This window comes from Garra rufa, chromosome 4 (genome assembly GCF_049309525.1).
Source record: "Garra rufa chromosome 4, GarRuf1.0, whole genome shotgun sequence".
Lineage (NCBI taxonomy): Eukaryota > Metazoa > Chordata > Actinopteri > Cypriniformes > Cyprinidae > Garra > Garra rufa.
The window spans coordinates 46,780,305-46,798,897 of NC_133364.1; the positions used below are offsets into that span (position 1 = coordinate 46,780,305).

Sequence of the window (18,593 nt, forward strand, 5' to 3'; positions counted from 1 at the left end):
TATTCTCCTCTAAGTGGGCTCCACTTGAACATGGCATGTGGCATCATTTCATGACACTAGTGCATCGATTACTTAGTCAGCACAGGTAATCTGTATCTTCCACTTGCACCTCCCACACACCACCTTGTGAAATTTGTCACAATTGTCCTTCGTTTTGGTTTTTCTTTCAGGTTCTCCGCACTTAGCACTTCTTCTGTCCATCTGCTGCTCCTCCTGCCTGGGTTCTGGCTCTCACACCATCAGATGTGTGGCTTTTGCTCTCGTGTGCGAAGTTCATTTTGCGAGTTGCATTATGAAGTTCCTCTGTGACATTTTCTCATTCGTGCATTCTTTGAATAGGATGGAAGCATTTACTGCAGTATTTCCTTGTGCGATATTAACGTTATGTTGGAGACATGTTCTCCCTGTCTGAATTACCTTTTGTGGATTTTATTAAAGAACTTTAGTTTAATTCTTGTCTCCATTCATGTCATACCCCCGACCATGACAGACGCAACAAAAGTCAGGATTGGAATAATTTCGTTCCTGCTTCAGCCACGCTACAATGAGAGGAATCCCAAAGTGTCATTACAGATGCAGTGTCTTCTTTCCTTTCTTAGGGAACAAGGGTTACAGTTGTAACCCAAAATGTTTTGCATGTTTGCAGCGTAATATTTGAATGAAATGTTCAAAATATGACAGCTATTCTCATAATTTACATATTATTACACAACTTCCAGTAACTCAGAATTGAGCATTCAGACAGACCATTGTTTAAATGCATGTAATAATAAAAACAAAATAGTTTTAGATTCAGCCTTAAGGTTAAGCTTAAGGCATCCGGTGAACCCCCAAATTGCACTCCTCCATCCAAGGCTGTGAATAGAGCAAGCTCGGGTCACAGGACCCCTTAGCCATGGTCATCAGGATGCATTGCAAGCCTAGGGTGCGCCGTTGCTGCCAGCTCCGCTCTCCTCCCCTTAAAGGAACATCAGCGTGCCTATGACATCACGATCAATAAGTTGTGGCCTTGTAATGTCGCCGCATCAGCGTGAGACCCATTTGCAGCCCATGTCTCACCACACTCCTAAACCCCTCCCCTACCCATGGCCTGCAGCGCAACCATCCCATTCCAGCACAAGCATGCCTCTGCTAAAGGTACAAGCCCCAGTGCCAGCTATTCCCCCTCTCCTTCTCTCTTTTTCTTCTGCCCCAGGAATTGCCCATAGTGCAAGCATTCCTCCGCTATCATTCCTGGCAGCTTCTTTTCCTCCTTCCCAGGCTAGCTCTCCCTTCACGCTAGCCTCTTCCAAATCAATTTTTAAATAATTTGAGATGTTCTTAAATTCTGTTTTCACTGATGATCATTTTAATTCCTCTTATTTACAGCACTTTGAATTATTGTCTATGAAATGTGCTATATAAATAAACTTGCCTTGCCTCTGTCAGTTCCTCTGAATGCCATAGCTCTGGATCCAACCCCCGTACCCAATGCCATCCGGACCCAGATTTTGTCAGGTGCAGATATTGTCCTTTTTCCCTTCTATTTTCCATAAAATTTCAGCTCACAACCCATCCTGCATTCTGTCATTTGCTTAATTCACCATCACTTTTAACTGTTACACAAAGGTAATTTGCAAATCATGCCCCCAATAGACGCAAGCTCAGCGACAACCTCTTGATAAGCTAAACTATGCCATCAGAGTCACTCAGTGGAACCAAAGCCCCTATTGGGGGGCACTGGACACTGAACTTCACAGCAGGGTATTTTTAGACTCCCACTCCACCATCACCTGCCCATTTATAAACCCATCTATTCCCCCTGCCCTGAAACTTCCCAGCCCAAATCTACCAGCTACATCCCACGCCTCATGGATACCCCTGTCACCCCACTCCCTCAGTCCACCGACACCCTTCTTCCACTGATAGCCAAGTTTGCACTAACTTTAATAGTGGCAGGTGCACAAGACACCTTCAGTCTTACCAAATAGCATGGAAATGTTTTAAAACATTTCACTCCGCTTACAACCTGTTGTTCCCGATTTTTCCCTGCTATCGAATACCTAATTCATCTCTTACCTCCAAATTGGCTCAATCAAAGGGTACCTAAGCGGGGCCCAATTTTTTCCATAAACATCTGTATGGCTTACCTTCACCCAATATAATCAATTCTCAGACGTCCCTACTCCCTACTAATCAAAGGCATCCAAAAAAAAAAACACCCCACTCGTCCGGACACCCACCAACCTATAACCTTAAAAAAATCAGAACAATTGCATCTCCACCCTCCGTAAGGGCTACCAGTTCAACCACACCGCCTTACCCTATATGCCATATATATCCTGGCTTTCTTCAGTTTCTAGGAGGAGCTCACACGGATAATTAACACAGCCCAGTTCATCATCAGTAATCACACTCCCTATCCAATCAGCATGAGAAAGAATCCCTGTAAATAACCAAAACAGCCCTACCTTCTTCATCTCCCGTTTTTCAGCACCCTTCCACCACCCCGTACCCTCACCTTTAGTCCAGGGGCAAAGTGGAATTCCTGCCAAGCTCGGAGCCCTCTCCCAGACAGCACGCCAGATATGCCTAACCTTTCCCTCGGTTTAAGAAAGACTAAATTAAAATACTATTGGAATCAAAACAGAACATTTTTTGATTTGTCTTGTTTCATCAATCTTATTAGTTTCTTTGAAATTCTTGCACTAAACTCACTCAAGGTGAGTGTAGGTAAACTGCAAAAACTATTGGTTATTAATAGATGCAATGGTAAGTAGAATCCTTCAAAATTCAAGATGAAATTGGATCCCATTAAAATCCTGTAGAAATGATCATTCAGAATATTTATGCCTTGTCCTATAAGACAATTCCTAATACAATCCTTCAGGGATGGTTCCAAAAAAAAATATTATTACAGCCTTCCACAAAGCTGCCAATGTTGGTGGTAGAAGTGAGCAAGTAACTGATTACATCCATGCACACTGATGATAAAATGCTAACAGTGTCCTTTACAATGCTTCAATCAAAAACAGTGCACTTCCTATGAGCTCTCCCTTGAATTCATGATATACAAATATGAAGTTCTTTCAACACAATATACCTAGTTGACACAGTAATGTGTACAAAACACATAGCTTTAAAATGTGTGAATTTAAAATGAATTAGAATTACTATCATTGTAGGAGCCCTGTATACGATTCTTACTGGAATCCTTTAGGATTGTTTTGACAAGGGAACATTTTGCGGATTCTGAAAGGGGGGTGAAAACTTTTGACCTCAACTGTAATTGTGGTTGCCGTAATGTGGTTGTCAAGAAACAAAGAGGTGTATGTTTGTAGAGCTTTGATTGTAGTCAATCAGAATCAAGGACCGGAACTGTCTGTTCTAGACATTTTGTTTGAAACTCTGTCCCTGCTAAGAATCTCTTATTGTGAATCTTCATGTGCCTGACAAGGCTTCCTTTTTGACTGAAACAATTTCCACACTGTTTGCATGTGTAAGGCTTCTCTCCAGTGTGAACTCTCATGTGAATGTAAAGGTATCTTTTATGACTGAAACTCTTTCCACACTGTTGGCAGGTAAGAAGGCTCTCTGTAATGTGAATATTCTGGTGAACTTTAAGGTTTCCACTTTCACTGCAACTCTTTCCAAACTGAGGGGATCTGTAAGACTTTTCTCTATTGTGGATCTTCATGTGCCTATCACGCTGTCCTCGTTGCCTGAAACTCTTTCCACACTGTTTGCATGTGTAAGGCTTCTCTCCAGTGTGGATATTCATGTGACTGTCAACTTGCCCTCTTTGACTGAAACCCTTTCCACACTGTTTGCATGTGTAAGGCTTCTCTCCAGTGTGAACTCTCATGTGAATGTTAAGGCATTCTTTACGAGTGAAACCCTTTCCACACTGGTTGCATACATAAGGCTTTTCTCCAGTGTGAATTCTCATGTGTTTGTTAAGGTTTCCTTTTTCAGTGAAACTCTTTCCACACTGGTTGCATGTGTAAGGCTTCTCTCCACTGTGATTTCTCATGTGTTTGTCAAGGCTTCCTTTACGAGTGAAACTTTTTCCACACTGTTTGCATGTGTAAGGCTTCTCTCCAGTGTGAATTCCCATGTGCCATTTAAGGTGTCCTTGTTCTTTAAAACTCTTTCCACACTGTTTGCATGTGTAAGGCTTCTCTCCAGTGTGAATTCTTATGTGCCTTTTAAGGTCTCTTTGTTGTTTGAAACTCTTTCCACACTGACAGCAAGTGAAAATACTCATAGTTCCAGTCTTTTGAGCTCTTTGTTGTTTAGAAGTAATTTCAGACTCTAAGGAACAAAAAGATTTTTCTCCAGATACAAAATTATTGAGATTCTCAAACTGGTATTTCTCTTCAGTTTCATTCAGTACTTCTCTCTCCTCTTTCAGCGCTGTTAGGTCTAAGGTGGAAAAACAAAGAGATAAAAGTTAACCCCAGTTTAATGGCACAAATGAAATTAATATCAAAACATGTAGATATGTAATGCATGTATGCTAGATCCTATACCAGGGTGTCCAAACCTGATCCTGGTCAGCCAGTACCCTACAGAGATTACGTTGTCTGTTATATAATTAATTAAATCTAGGACTGATCTCAACAATTATTATATACCATTTTGTCTCTTAGGGGATAAAATTCAACAAATTTAGAGAGAGACTAGGAAAAAAGTTTTATTAATGGGGCAATTATGTTAGCCAGGTAAAAAGTTGACTGTTACACTTGACCTTTTAAATGAAAAACACCAAAACTGACTGTCAGAGGATGAGAAATTTGGAAAATGGTCATTAATCTCTCAAAAATCTTATTTAAAACAATTAAATCAGTCAATTTTAAATGCTTCTGTCAAAAACATTAGTAAAATTATAATTACACCTCTGGAAAAACAATTAAAAAAATACTAAAATTCTACTTCCTTTAAAAGAAAACAGGCAATATTTTCACACCAACTGAAGTGAAAAAGTAAAAGTGAAGTGTCAACAGTACAACTTTAAATTATTCTCAAGTATTGAAAAAGTAAAAGTACTTTTTTTCTGACAGACATGCAGAAGTATGGTTAAAAGGAGAGAATGAAACAAAATGCAATGGCACAGGTTAAACATGTATATCTAGTGCAATAACAACAACAAATAAAATGAAGCACATTAGAAAAAAAAAATACAAGAAAATGAATTAAAAGGAAACTCCATCCTTTCCACCCTCATGCATCTCATATGACTTTCATTTATCAGATGAACACAAACTAAGTGTTTTAGGCGAAAAAAATCTCTTAACACAAGTATATGGGACATCAAAAAATGACACTTTAAAAACTATACACAAAGTGAATATGACAGTAATTTATGCAACCCCTGATAATGAATCAGGGTCTTCTTAAGTCAAACGAAGAAAAATACAAATACTAATATTTTAATCTTGACCATCGTGGTTTCTGAAATGGTCCTGTCCCCTTGCATTATATGGACTTAAAATCTTTGCTTGTGTTCATCTAAAGAAAGAAAGTCATAAACATCTGGCATGACAGAGGTTCAGTAAATAGTGAGAGAAATTTCATTTTTAGGTAAACTATCCTTTTGAAGAGCAAGATGTGATGCAGAGGCTAGAAACATATTTCAGACAGAATACAAGAATGTGTTGAATTAATGAGGTGAGTCATAGAATTAAAACATAAAACATTAACGTTTTGCAAGGCCACTTTTTTGTGTTGTCTATTCAACGTCACTGTCTAAAAGGATAATTAATCTTTTAATTGTTTATTTGGGACATTTAGGTTTTTTTTTTCTCTCAGCAAATACTGATAAATAATTATTTGTGACTAATTAGATTAATTAATGAGCAAATAATGTAATTATTAAGATAAAAATATATAAATTCCTACTCAATGTGTCATATAACGACATATGTGACCCTGGACCACAAAACCAGTCTTAAGTCGCTGGGGTATATTTGTAGCAATAGCCAACAATACATTGTATGGGTCAAAATGATCGATTTTTCTTTTATGCCAAAAATCATTAGCATATTAAGTAAAGATGATGTTCCATGAAGATATTTTGTAAATGTTTTACCATAAATATATAAAAACTTTATTTTTGATTAGTAATATGCATTGCTAAGAGCTTCATTAGGACAACTTTTAAGGCGATTTTCTCAGTATTTAGATTTTTTTGCAACCTCAGATTCCAGGTTTTCAAATAGTTGTATCTCAGACAAACATTGTCCTATTTTAACGAACAATATATCAATGGAAAGCTTATTTACTCAGCTTTCAGATGACGTAAGAATCTCAATTTCGAAAAAATTTACACTTATGACTGGTTTTGTGGTCCAGGGTCACATATTATAAAAGCAACCTATCCTCTATCTGGTAAGACCATGACTAAACATGAATTACAATGAATGTAACATACAATGTTTATTTAAATCCTTTTTTTTTTTTTTTTTGGAGATTTGTTACATTTAATTAAAAAAAAAAATCCCACAAAAATATTGTATTTAAATTCTTCTCACTGATTTTATTTGCACTCAATGTTGTGCATTCAGCTAATATATAACACAAATAATTGCTCTATAAAAACAATGAATAATGGATAAAAATGCAATTTTTATTTTATATTTAATGTGGATAAGAAAAAATAAAAATGTAATGTACTTTTCAAGATGAAATAAAATTGTAAGGAGTAAAAAGTAATGGGTTTTTTTTTTCAGAAATGTAATCAAGTAAAAGTACAAGTAGTCAGTTTAATTTGTACTTGAGTAAAGTACAAATCCCCCCCAAAATGACTTACACACACACAGTAATCAAGTAAAACTACTCAAGTATTTTACACCTCTGCTGACTAGGGGCGAGACGTTGGCTGATGGCTTTATCTTTTCATAAAATATACAGATTCACTGTACACACGAAAATGCAAGGGTGTCGTTTTCAGATGTATCCACTCTGGGACTCGGTTTAAATAAATATCAGTTTCACTCTCCCAAATGTTAGATCCGTCTGGACAAATTGCCTATTCAATACAAATGCGTATACAGCTAAATACATCTGTGTGAACAAGGCCATAGTTGTATGTAAGATTTGTTTTTATTTTTTTGTTAAAGTAATTTATTCACAAGCAATATTCTCATCACAGTTTTATCAGCTCTATCAGGCAAGGCTCCAAAAAGTTTCAAATAAATTTCATAGCATGTGATGTTTCAAACATGCAGACGATCTGATGAAGAGCCTGCCTGCTTGAAATGTCACACGCTATGTACACGTTTTAATAAAATAAATGTAAGAAATAAACATTAAAAAAAAAAAAAAAAACTATTTAACAGTAACTCAAACCCATAAGTGTTAAGTTGTCCCCAGAAAGTAATTTCCCATTCTATCTTTTAGGCCTGGTTTACACTAATACATTTCCATTTGAAGGCCTCTGTTTTGGCCTTCCATCCACACTGAGATAGCATTTATGTTAAGGAAAACTGAGCTTTATGAAAACAGTGGATAATTAAAAAAAAAAAAAAAAAAAAATCGCCTTTTAGCATTGTTGTCATACCCTTGGACTTCATGTTTTGGTTTTTCCCAATGCCCATATTTGGTTCTTCCAGCTCATTAGCATCATTCCCATCATATGTCGTTGTAATTAGCACTCCTTTGTAAGTTTGTTTGATTTCTGAGTTTCTCTGTCCGGCTTCAAAGTTACCTACTGTGTGTGTGTATGTTCCAGTCATCCTGTCTGTCTTTTACCCTGCCTGAGGATTTTATTAAAGACTTTGCATTTACTCCTACGTCGTGTTGCACATTCATATACGCATCGTGACAGATAGCCGAACCAAAACAGTTACCTCCTGTTTTCCCTCTTTTTGGTTTCTTATTTTTCCCCTGTTATCTTTCCCTACATGGATCCCCTCTTTTGTCCAGAATTCCTCCTTCTCATGCTGAAGCTGGGAAGGAGATCGCTCCAAGGCTACACAAGACTGTTCCAGATGCTGGATAATACCGCCAGCTACCTGGACAACACACTCTGTGCATTCCCTGACGCAAGCTTGAGCGAATTTCACCGCCTTTGTGGAGTGGACACTGGCATGATTGCCGTGGAGCCAGAGCCAAGCCTGTTTGACCAGGTGTGAGAGCCGCCACTGTGTTTGCGACAGTGGATGTTTCAGTAGGGTGTGAGGGGCTGAGGACAACCGCCACTGAGGGTGACCTAAAACTGGACCTGGGACAGCTAGTGATGGAACAAGATTGGATTGGTTTCACTGAGGATATAGACATTGAAATTCCTGTGTTCCCTGAACTGTTGGCCTGCATGGATTTCCCACCCATCCTCCCTCAGTAGCCCCCATCTAGCAACCCTGCTGCTTCAGCCCTGCAACCTTGGGTCTGCCAGTCTACATTGGCGTCATGGAGGATCCCTCGTCTTTGCCTTCTGCCTCAGAGTCTTGGACTCCGCTTTGGCCCTCTGACCCTGTGGCTCCACTCTGCCTCTCAGCTCCCTCAGAGGACTCAACTAAAAGATGAGAAGGGAACTCTGACGCTTACCTTGGGAATGGAAACTAATAGGTGACTCTTGAGAGTGAGGGGAGCACTACTGTGCTCAACTATAAAAGACACCTAACAGGGAGGGAAAGAGGGCCTAACAACATGATGCAACAAAACATGATGGGATCTCCAGAGACCACCATGCTTATAATTGAGCACAGAGGCGGGCATCAGGGAGGCCAGTTAAGGAAAAGTCCTAATGCACTTGGTATGGTTGCCTCACTAAGCTCCATGGAGCAGAGGACTTAACTCTCAGGGATGAGAGGGGGACCCAGACACTTTTCCTGGAGTGCTCATAGGAGACCCACAAGAGTGAGGGGAGTACTGCCAAGCTCAATGACAGAAGCAGCCTAACAGGGAGGCAAAAAGGCCTAAAAACCTGATATGACTGCACACAGATCTCTGAGAGCAGAGTCCTTGGCTCTCAGACCGAGACTGTTAGCTTTATCAGGCATTACATGTAGACAAAATGAAAATTACATTGAAAATGTTCTGAACCTTCTAAAGGTTTCCTTCAGAGATACATTGATATGAAACATTGATTTTGAACCGTAGAGTGCTCATGTTTGTTCAACAAAGTCAAAGCCTTTTTGAAAATCTATCTACCATGAATCAATGTATGGGAAACACCACAGCACAACAACCTGAGTCCAACTTAAGCCAACTCATCACCTTAACCTTAAGCTAGGGTAGAATTAAATTAATGCCAAAGCTCAGCTTTTTTTTGTAACCCCTCCATCACCTCACGTACCCCAGGTTGAGAACCACTGTTTTATACCGTTCACATGTTAAAATACAGTACCTTGGTGCAAGTATGCCCTACCACTCCACTCTGATGCTCCTGAACAGTGGTCATCTATTTATTTACTTGATTTTTTAAAAAACTTTATACATACACAAGATATAAAGGTGTACAACTTATGTGAGGTGTAAGATTGTAACGCATAATTACATCAGAATTTAACTTCAATGTTAATGCTTTTGTTTTGGCTTATTTTTTGTTTGTTTGTTTTATTGTCAGACTTGCTTTATATTTACAGCACTGTTTTCTCCTGTTTTGTAGTGTTTTCTGTATGTCCTAAAAAAAAAATTGGTAAATGAAATTATCTTACTAGAAGAATTGCATGAAAAGGTATCATCTGGGCCCGTATTCACAAAACATTTTTTCTTACCACTAAGAGTTCTCCTAAATAGCAGTAAAAGATTTTAGCTAAGAGTTTTCTCTTAAAACCTATTAACAAAGCTGCTGAGACAAACTTTTATTAAGCAGTAGAGAGAAGTCTTAAGCTAAGAGTAAGGGGCGGGGTTGACCTTGTTACTATGGATGATGTCAGCATGCTCACTAACCATGCATACAGTGATTGGCTGATAGGGGAGAAGTCTCTGTCAGACATTTATTCATAGAAATATTGTTGTAAATGTTGCCATATTCAAATAAAGTTTTATAAAGTTAGTAAAAAAATATTTCGAAACGGGAATCGAACTCAGGGCGCTTTGAGCGGAGTTACGCTATATATTGACGCACTAACCGCTAGGCTATCGGTGCCGAAATAAAAAGCTTGTTTTCTATTCACGATAGAATAATCATGGCTGATAGCGAGATACGCAAACGTAAAACAAAACCAAACTGGATGCAAGAACAGCTGTTACTTCTTGCCCAAAGTAGGATATAATCAAATGAAAATAACCTCCAAGACCAAAAAAAAAAAGTTGTGTAGGAATATGCGTGCATATACATGCAGAGTGTTTCTAAAACATTTAAGTTCCGAGGCGATCGCCACCAACAGCAATTTTAGGAAGGTTAGGATTTGATCTTGTGATTTAAGCCTTATTTAGGCTGATTTAAACTCGACGCGTTCTTCTGCACCGCAAGCCTGTGCTGCCTGTGCTCACATCCCCAAATTCCTGTTCCTAAAAGATCTTAAGGATAAAAGTAGCTCATAACTTAGCGATTTAGGAGAAAATCTTAAAAGTAATGCTTAAAACAATCCTAAATTTAGGACTCCTAATTTTTGCTCTAAGAGTATTTGACAAACCGTTTTAGCACTAAAACTAGCTTCTAAACCCGTGAAATGTTAGGAGTAGTGGAGAGGACTCCTAAGTCACTAAGATCAAGTCCTAAAACTGTCCTATAATGGCTGTTGCCGGCTGTCTGCCTCGGAACAGAAGCATTTTAGAAGCATTGGATGATAATGAGCTTTTAAGAAGGTGCACGTCTTAATCGTGAAGGACTGCTGCAGAATTGCAACAAATAGAAACAACCCAATAACGCCACAGATCAAGGTTTTAACAATCCTCAAATGGCAGCCTCTTATGAATGCAATAAATATTTTAATGAGGCTAAGGATTTCAATCTGCAATAGCATAACAATTAAGGTTACATGAAAATATTATCAGCAACTTAAAAAGTAATGTCCGTTTAGCTGTAGCAGTTGTTTGTCACTTAAATTCTGCAATCTCTGCATTAAAGTTGCCTGACTTTGCAAAGAATAGCAGCGCTTTTCACAGTCATCTTTGCTTCTGGACAAAAGTGGGAAAGCTGCATTTATTTGCACACAAATATTTTTCCACACATCTTTTTTAGTTTTTGAGGTTATCCCAACTTTGTTTTCATGACCAAGTTGGGCAAGAAGTAAGAGTTGTTCTTGCATCCAGTTTGGTTTTCTTTTACGTTTACATGCCTTACTATCACCTATGATTATCCTACCCTGTTAATTAAAAGGCTGTTTATATGCATAGCCGCTAACTGTATACGAGGAGCACACATGAGGCTGAAGATACACGTTTAATTAGTGACACTTAGCTGCATTTTAAAATCTTTATTTGAATATGGCAACATTTTTATTTTAAAACCTTTATTTAAATATGATATAATAGTGCACGTTACAATATTTCTATGCATAAATTTCCGACAGAGACCCCTCCCCTATCAGCAAATCATTGTGTGCATAGTTAATAAGCATGCCGAAATCATCCATAGTAACGAGCTTAAGACTTCTCTCTATTCCTTCACTGTAAAAAACAATTTGTTGAGTCAAGTAAAAATAATTAGTTACCTTGGCTGCCTTAAAATTCTAAGTTCAGACAACTTGAAATGTTAAGTTGTACTAAGTGACAATTTAGATATTTGAGTTGATTCAACTTAAAATTAAGGCAGCTGGGTAACTAATTATTTTAACTTGACTCAACAAATCCTTTTTTATAGTGTTAGTAAAAGTTTGTCTCAGCAGCTTTGTGAATAGGTTTTAAGAGAAAACTCTTAGCTAAAAACTTTTACTGCCATGTAGGAGAACTTTAAGTGGTAAGATTAAATGTTTTGTGGTTACAGGCTCTGATCATGCGTACATAATGTATTGACATTAAACTAGTTTTTAACATGATAATTTTATTATTATACATGTACTTTAATAATATGTTATTACCCTTGAGATAAATGATGCAGTGAATAAATACATAGATATGCAATAGTTACTAGTAATAGCCAATAGTCTAGTGGTAGAATGTTCGTTAGAAGAGGCTGAGGCTTTCGGTTCTAATCCGTCATCACGCAACTTTTTCATCCCTTAATAAAATTAAATATGTTCATCAGTGATCCTATATCAGAAACACATTTGTGTTTATTTTGTTTTGATTTTTAACCATAATGAGTCATAAGCGAGGGATTGAAGCGCTCGCGTGTGAACACTGAGCACGAGCCGCATTGAGAAGTTCCGTCGCTAATTAACATCGCAACGAACATTAAGCATGATTTCAGAAAAAAATACAGATTCCAGCGTCAGCACCTTATTTAACAGAAAGGAATGTTTCATCAGCATTAGGTACGTCCGTGCTGCGAGATGTTCAAAAGAGTGGTGGGACAATATCGAGCTTTGCAAAAAGTCATTCACTCAACCCACCCATTGTGAATTACGCCTATGAAAATAAGTAATGTGAAACACTAACAAAAGCAATTATGACATATTTTTATTACAGCAGTCTTCAACATTAAAACCAACACAACAGTAAATGTACAGTTTCACAAACTTTTTTGCAAACGTTTTCTTCCTTTCCAATACTGGTCACGATGAGTTTTTTGCCATCTGACTATTCCTATGGTCACGCATTGATGGATTATAGAGATGTTTGTACAGGCGTACAGTACCTGTTCAGCCAAAACAGCTTTAAATTTTTTCCGTGAGCAATGAGGTGACACACGAACACTTCACTCTAGAAGCAGTGCACACCGCCACGCGAAATGGGTGATTTTACAAACCCAAGCGAACTTGCGGACGCGTATAAGTCAGTCTTTACGTTGCACAGATTTAGGAGCTAGTTTTAGCGCTAAATGCTTTGTGAAACACTCTTAGAGCAAAAACTTATGAGTCCTAAATTTAGGACTGACACGGCCATTATTTTTAAGATTTTCTCCTAAACCGGCAACTTATGAGCTACTTTTAGCCTTAAGATGTTTTGTAAATACGGGCCCTGTTCTCTTTGTATAGTCTCAGTGAGGTTTTATGAGGTTTCATGCATGCGCAGTAAGGTGAATTCAATGTTTCTTGATATTTCAGTGTGGATGAGAAACTTTTGGGATAATGCTTGTAAACGCTAGTGTGGATAGAGAACATTTTAAAACAAAAAGGCTGTTTTCAATTGTATCCAAATTTAGATGTAGCCTAAGTGTTTACTTGTTTATTTGCTTACCAAATCCTTTAAATGAACAAATGTAGAAAGCATGCAGTAGCCAAACATGATTACTCGCATTTCAATGTTTGCTTTGTGCAAAAAAAAAATATATTGTTGTTATTATATTTACTTTTGCATAATTAGCCAAAGTGCTAGAAATCAATGGTTTTAATATTAAAAGCAGATACTAGGTTTAATGTTACAGAAAAAAAGAAGAAAAAAAAAAATATATATATATATGTTTAGGCTAATTCCATATTATTGTTACAACTTAAATGCATGATGTCACAATAACAAAAGGCCAGTGCTAAAGCAGGATCTTCTCAGCTGCACCTGAAGGCAGCATTAATATGTGATCTTAACACTTGTCAAATGTCGAAACATTTTGTGACATTTTTCATAAATATCATTCATTTCTGTAATAAGTTCAGCTTTGAATAGGGTTGGGTATCGTTTGGGGTTTATTCGATACCGGTGCCAAATCGATACTTTTAAAACGGTACCGGTGCCAAAACGGTGCCTGAACCGATACTTTTAAAAAAAGCCACAAAATGGTGGATGACACAAGAATATCTTTTTATTGGACAAAAAAGGTTCTTTAAAATGAAAAATGTATTAAAAGTTTAAACATTAATATATAAGTAAGTACAAAACACAACAATAAAATCTAAGCCACCTAACCCAACTACAATAATTTAACAGCTTCAAATTTCAGCAATTCTTTTGCAGAAATATTACCATATTTGCCTTCTCTGGCAAAATAGGACACCTCTCCTGACTTATTGCATGTCCTGGTAAGAATAGGGCAGGGGGCAGGGTTGTAGCTAGAAGGGGTATAGCTCTGACCTGAAACTAACAATGAAATTAATTGTTCTACCTAAAAGATTGTTTTTTTTTTATGTCTACACTTAGCCCTTACTATTATACATAAAACAGTATTATGTACATTGTGATAAAAATAACATTAGATTGATGTGCGCATGCCCAGTGTTCAGATCTGTCTCCATTCTAGTCTAAATCTTTTTTCTCTTCCTATAGGTGGAAGGGTGACCAAATTGTTAGCGTAATCTGTTACGTGTCATGTCATGAAATGTTTTTAATACAAAAACTGTCTAATGTGATCACAATTTCATTAAAAAAAATTAAGTTTAGTAAGTTAGGTCTATTAATTGTAATGATTTAATTTCAGACAACAAATAAATTATATAGAGAAAGTGAGCAAAGTATAAACAGAGCTTTTTGAAACTATTTGAAACTATTTACGAATTAGTAAACCACCTGTAACGGTCTGGGTGTCTGTCCCTTTAAGGCTCGGGTTTCGGGGTATTTCCCTTGCACTGCACTCAATGTATATGCGAGAGGAATCATCCTCCTAAACGTTTTTTTTTTGTTGCTTCTTCCTTTTAATAATAACCCCTTTGTTAATGGTGACTGGCTTCGTGTGTATGGGGTTATTTTTGTGTCTTTATTATTCAAACAAACACACTGTGTTTGAGAGTAAAACTTACGGTGGCCGAGAGAGGCCAACGCCCTGCAAACAAGAAAACACATGCAAACAGAAAAAATGACAACAAATTAAGAAAACATCTTCATCAGTTTGACAATACAGGAGCTGCAAATCCTCGCAACGCAAACACAAATACGGAAACGCGCTGCAAATTGTCACAACACAACCAAACTCAGAAACGCGCTGCATATAGCACGGTCCACAACGGAAATGTTTCAGGGGGACCTCAAAAAGTGACGAATTCATCTGGGACCTGATTACTTTTTCAGTGGCTGTTGGTCAGAGCAGAGGTGTTATCGGTGAACTATCACCTTTTAGTGATAGTATAGTATCACTTAAAGGTGATAGTGATATAAATAATCAGGTCCCAGATGAGTTTGTCACTTTTTGAGGTCCCCCTGAAAATTTTCCGTTGTGGACCATGCTATATGCAGCGCGTTTGTTAGTTTGCAGCGCCCTCGTGTGCTCGCAGCGCGTTTCTGAGTTTGGTTGTGTTGTGAGAATTTGCAGCGCGTTTCCGTATGTGTGTTTGCGTTGCGAGGATTTGCAGCGCCTGTGTTGTCAAACTGATGAAGATGTTTTCTTAATTTGTTTTCGTTTTTTTCTGTTTGCATGTGTTTTCTTGTTTGCAGCGCGTTGGCCTCTCTCGGCCACCGTAAAAACTAATTATTTTGTAATTAAAAAATAAAAGTTTGCAAAAAAAGTCTTCTTAAATCTCAAAAATAAAGAAATTGATAACAAAATTATTCGCAGTGCGTGTACATTTTTTTTACAATCTTTATTTTTCTTTGTGCACTTCAAACGCTTTTCATCGCAAAACCACAAATGTTGCTCTCTTTTCTGCTGTCTTTTTTTGCAGCTCTAAATTTTTTGTTTGCGAGTTGAAAAGTTTTGCTTGCGAGTAAAGATGAATCTCAGTGGGCGGTCTCTACCTACCAGGATGAAAGGCCTTTTTCTATTGGTCACTCTCGATTGAAGTGACTACGCCCACTACGTTTCCCCGCTGCCGCAGTCAGTCTGACTGAGGAGAGAGTGAGTGAGGTCTGTCAGCCATGGCGAACAAAAGGGTGTTTACTGAGGAAGATGACTAATATACTTATATATAACTTAAATATGAGTCACGTTAGTAGAGTTTTGATAGATGATGATTGTAATCAAGGTAAAGACCACCATGACCACCAGCAGGAGTCGTACAGTAGCGGTATCAACATTAAGTGACATGGCATCTGACGCACGGAAGCTGCGGCAGCGGGGAAACGTAGTGGGCGTAGTCACTTCAATCGAGAGTGACCAATAGAAAAAGGCCTTTCATCCTGGTAGGTAGAGACCGCCCACTGAGATTCATCTTTACTCGCAAGCAAAACTTTTCAACTCGCAAACAAAAAAATTAGACCCGCAAAAAAAGACAGCAGAAAAGAGAGCAACTTTTGTGGTTTCGCGATGAAAAGCGTTTGAAGTGCACAAAGAAAAATAAAGATTGTAAAAAAAAATTTACACGCACTGCAAATAATTTTGTTATTAATTTCTTTATTTTTGAGATTTTTTTTGCAAACTTTTATTTTTTAATTACAAAATAATTAGTTTTACTCTCAAACACAGTATGTTTGTTTGAATAATAAAGACACAAAAATAACCTCATACGTGTGGTTATTAAGTAACGCACAGTGATTCACTCTTTCGAATCGCTCCAATCGGATCGCGAATCATTTTATTGAGAACAGAACTTCATGCGTGTATCGCGAATTGGGATATTTTATCCCAACAGGAATTCAAATAATTCAGCAGAGGCAGGGATGCATAGACTAGAGCAAATCGCGCCCTGCTGATAGTGCCAGCTGATGTCCACAAACTGTCAAACACGGTACATCCCTATGCTTTCAAGTTTATTCCATGTGCCCTCAAATGTTTCATTAAGTTTGACGTGTTTCCCCCTTTACACACAACTGTTGTAAAACATGTGTTGCATGTCGCGTTGTCTGAATCATTTTTTGTGAAATATAGCCACACTTTAGAACATTTAGTTTTTGGCATTTTAAGTTAAGCGTGTTTAATGTAACGTTAGCTAACGACAGACCACCTGCTGCAGTCAGAGCAAGAGTAACGATAGCTTCTGAATTCACGTGCTTCTCGGATGGTTTCAGTTCCCGACGATTTGTGCTTTTAATTTGAAATGTGAAAATGGCCAGATGTCTTGGATTTGTATCATCAAAGCTTTCCGACGTTCACGTGAGTTTTCTCATTCAGGAAATAATTTTTCGGATCATTCTGGCACCCCATGAATGCAGTATTTAAATTTAACTAGCGATCATGCATGTTGACAAATCAAAGCTTCTTACATCCGTGTCATAGCACCAGAAGACAAATATTTCAAAAGACAGTTCAGACACTTAAGTGGCACCGAAATTCGCGTTGTGTTTCGGTCCGGTACATACCGGTTATATGGGTACCGTACTGGCACCGGGTTTCGGTACCCAACCCTAGCTTTGAAAATAAAAACCAACCTGTTTGTTCCTCAGTATCTTCATGCTTGACTCTAAATGCTTCTTCAATCTTCATGTCTTCACTCTCCTCTTTAATAAACTCCATCTTTGTTTGTTCATCAGTATCTTCATGTTTGACTCTGAATGTTTCTTCAATCTTCATGTCTTCAATCTCCTCTTTAATAAACACCATCTTTATAATAGTGTGTCACATGGATCTCTGTTGATTCTCCAGGAGTTTTTCCTGTGTGTTTGTACACTTTGTCCTGTTTAAGATGAGAATAATTAATAGAAAGAAAAATCAATGCAAACTAAATCTCTGTGTGTGTCTCAATCAGCTCCTAGTTCAGTAGTCAGTGCACTAGTAAGACAGTCAGAGTTAATAGACTTCTATAAAAAAATCTATAAAATATATACAAATTACACAGAAGGTTCATACTTAGGCTATTTGTATTTATATTTTGTATTCAATTATTTGTACATCATATCTAATATTAATCCATTTTAATGAAAACATTGTCGGTTGTGATTCACTCGTTTGTGTTTGTTGTTGTCGTTTGTAGTCCGCGTGCCGCTGAATCGAATCACTGAATCATTTCACAAATGATTTGATTCAAATGATTCGGATTCTGAGTTTCTCTCATCACTTCTTATCATCACACGATTGATTCATGATATAGGGAGCAAAATGAAACGTACCTTATCTGTTACTGAAGGCTAACGTTTTAAGTAACACTAAATAAAGCATTACAACGTTATATTTAATAATGTTGCATTTATTTTACATAGTTTCTAAAACGCTTACATTTAAACAATGTCCATTGGTTTAAAAACGTTAAAACCACAAACCTTTCTTCAGGCGACTCACAACAGATGAGGAGCGCAGCGCAGCTTTATGACGTCACATCATCAGAGCAAAATAAAAGTCCCATTGGTGCACTGCTCTCTAGAATCACAAACACACATACAGCAATAGAAATGTTGTATATAGAATAAATTTCGTACCCATATGATGACGCTTTTCTAAAGTTATTAACATCGTAAATCTATTAATATTATTCTCTATTTTTAATGTGCATTTATAGCACTATGCTTTCTGTTTATATACCTTTCCATTAAATTCACACAAAACTAGTTAATGCTGCTGTGTAACTGTTACAAAGAGGGTGTGATGGCAAATTTGATCTATCACTCTTTGGACTATTGTAATCAATCTCTGGCTATTTTGTTTTTGTATTTATTTATTCCTTTTTTGTAAAGTCATTGAAACACTGTCAGGGATTTTATTTTTATTTTGCTAGTGGGGCAAATGAGGACACAAAAATATATATGTGTTGCAGTTTCTATTTACCACAACAGAAGGTTATTTATAATGAAATATGATTTACATTTCCCCAGATTATTATTATTATTTT

At 37.3% G+C, this 18,593-nt stretch overlaps 1 protein-coding gene across 1 annotated transcript in view; it reads right to left on the bottom strand.

Moving 5' to 3' along the window:
- Nucleotides 1–17,437, bottom strand: part of LOC141334105 (uncharacterized) — a 109,673-nt gene extending 92,236 nt beyond the window's left edge. Inside the window, exons 1-2 of the mRNA XM_073839247.1 lie at nt 17,200–17,437; nt 3,434–4,404 (exon numbers count right to left, since the gene is read on the bottom strand). Of these exons, the coding sequence (XP_073695348.1) occupies nt 3,434–4,404; nt 17,200–17,371 (1,143 nt within the window). The 5' untranslated portion in view covers nt 17,372–17,437. The remainder of the gene's footprint in view (nt 1–3,433; nt 4,405–17,199) is intronic.
- Nucleotides 17,438–18,593: the final 1,156 nt, after the last annotated feature.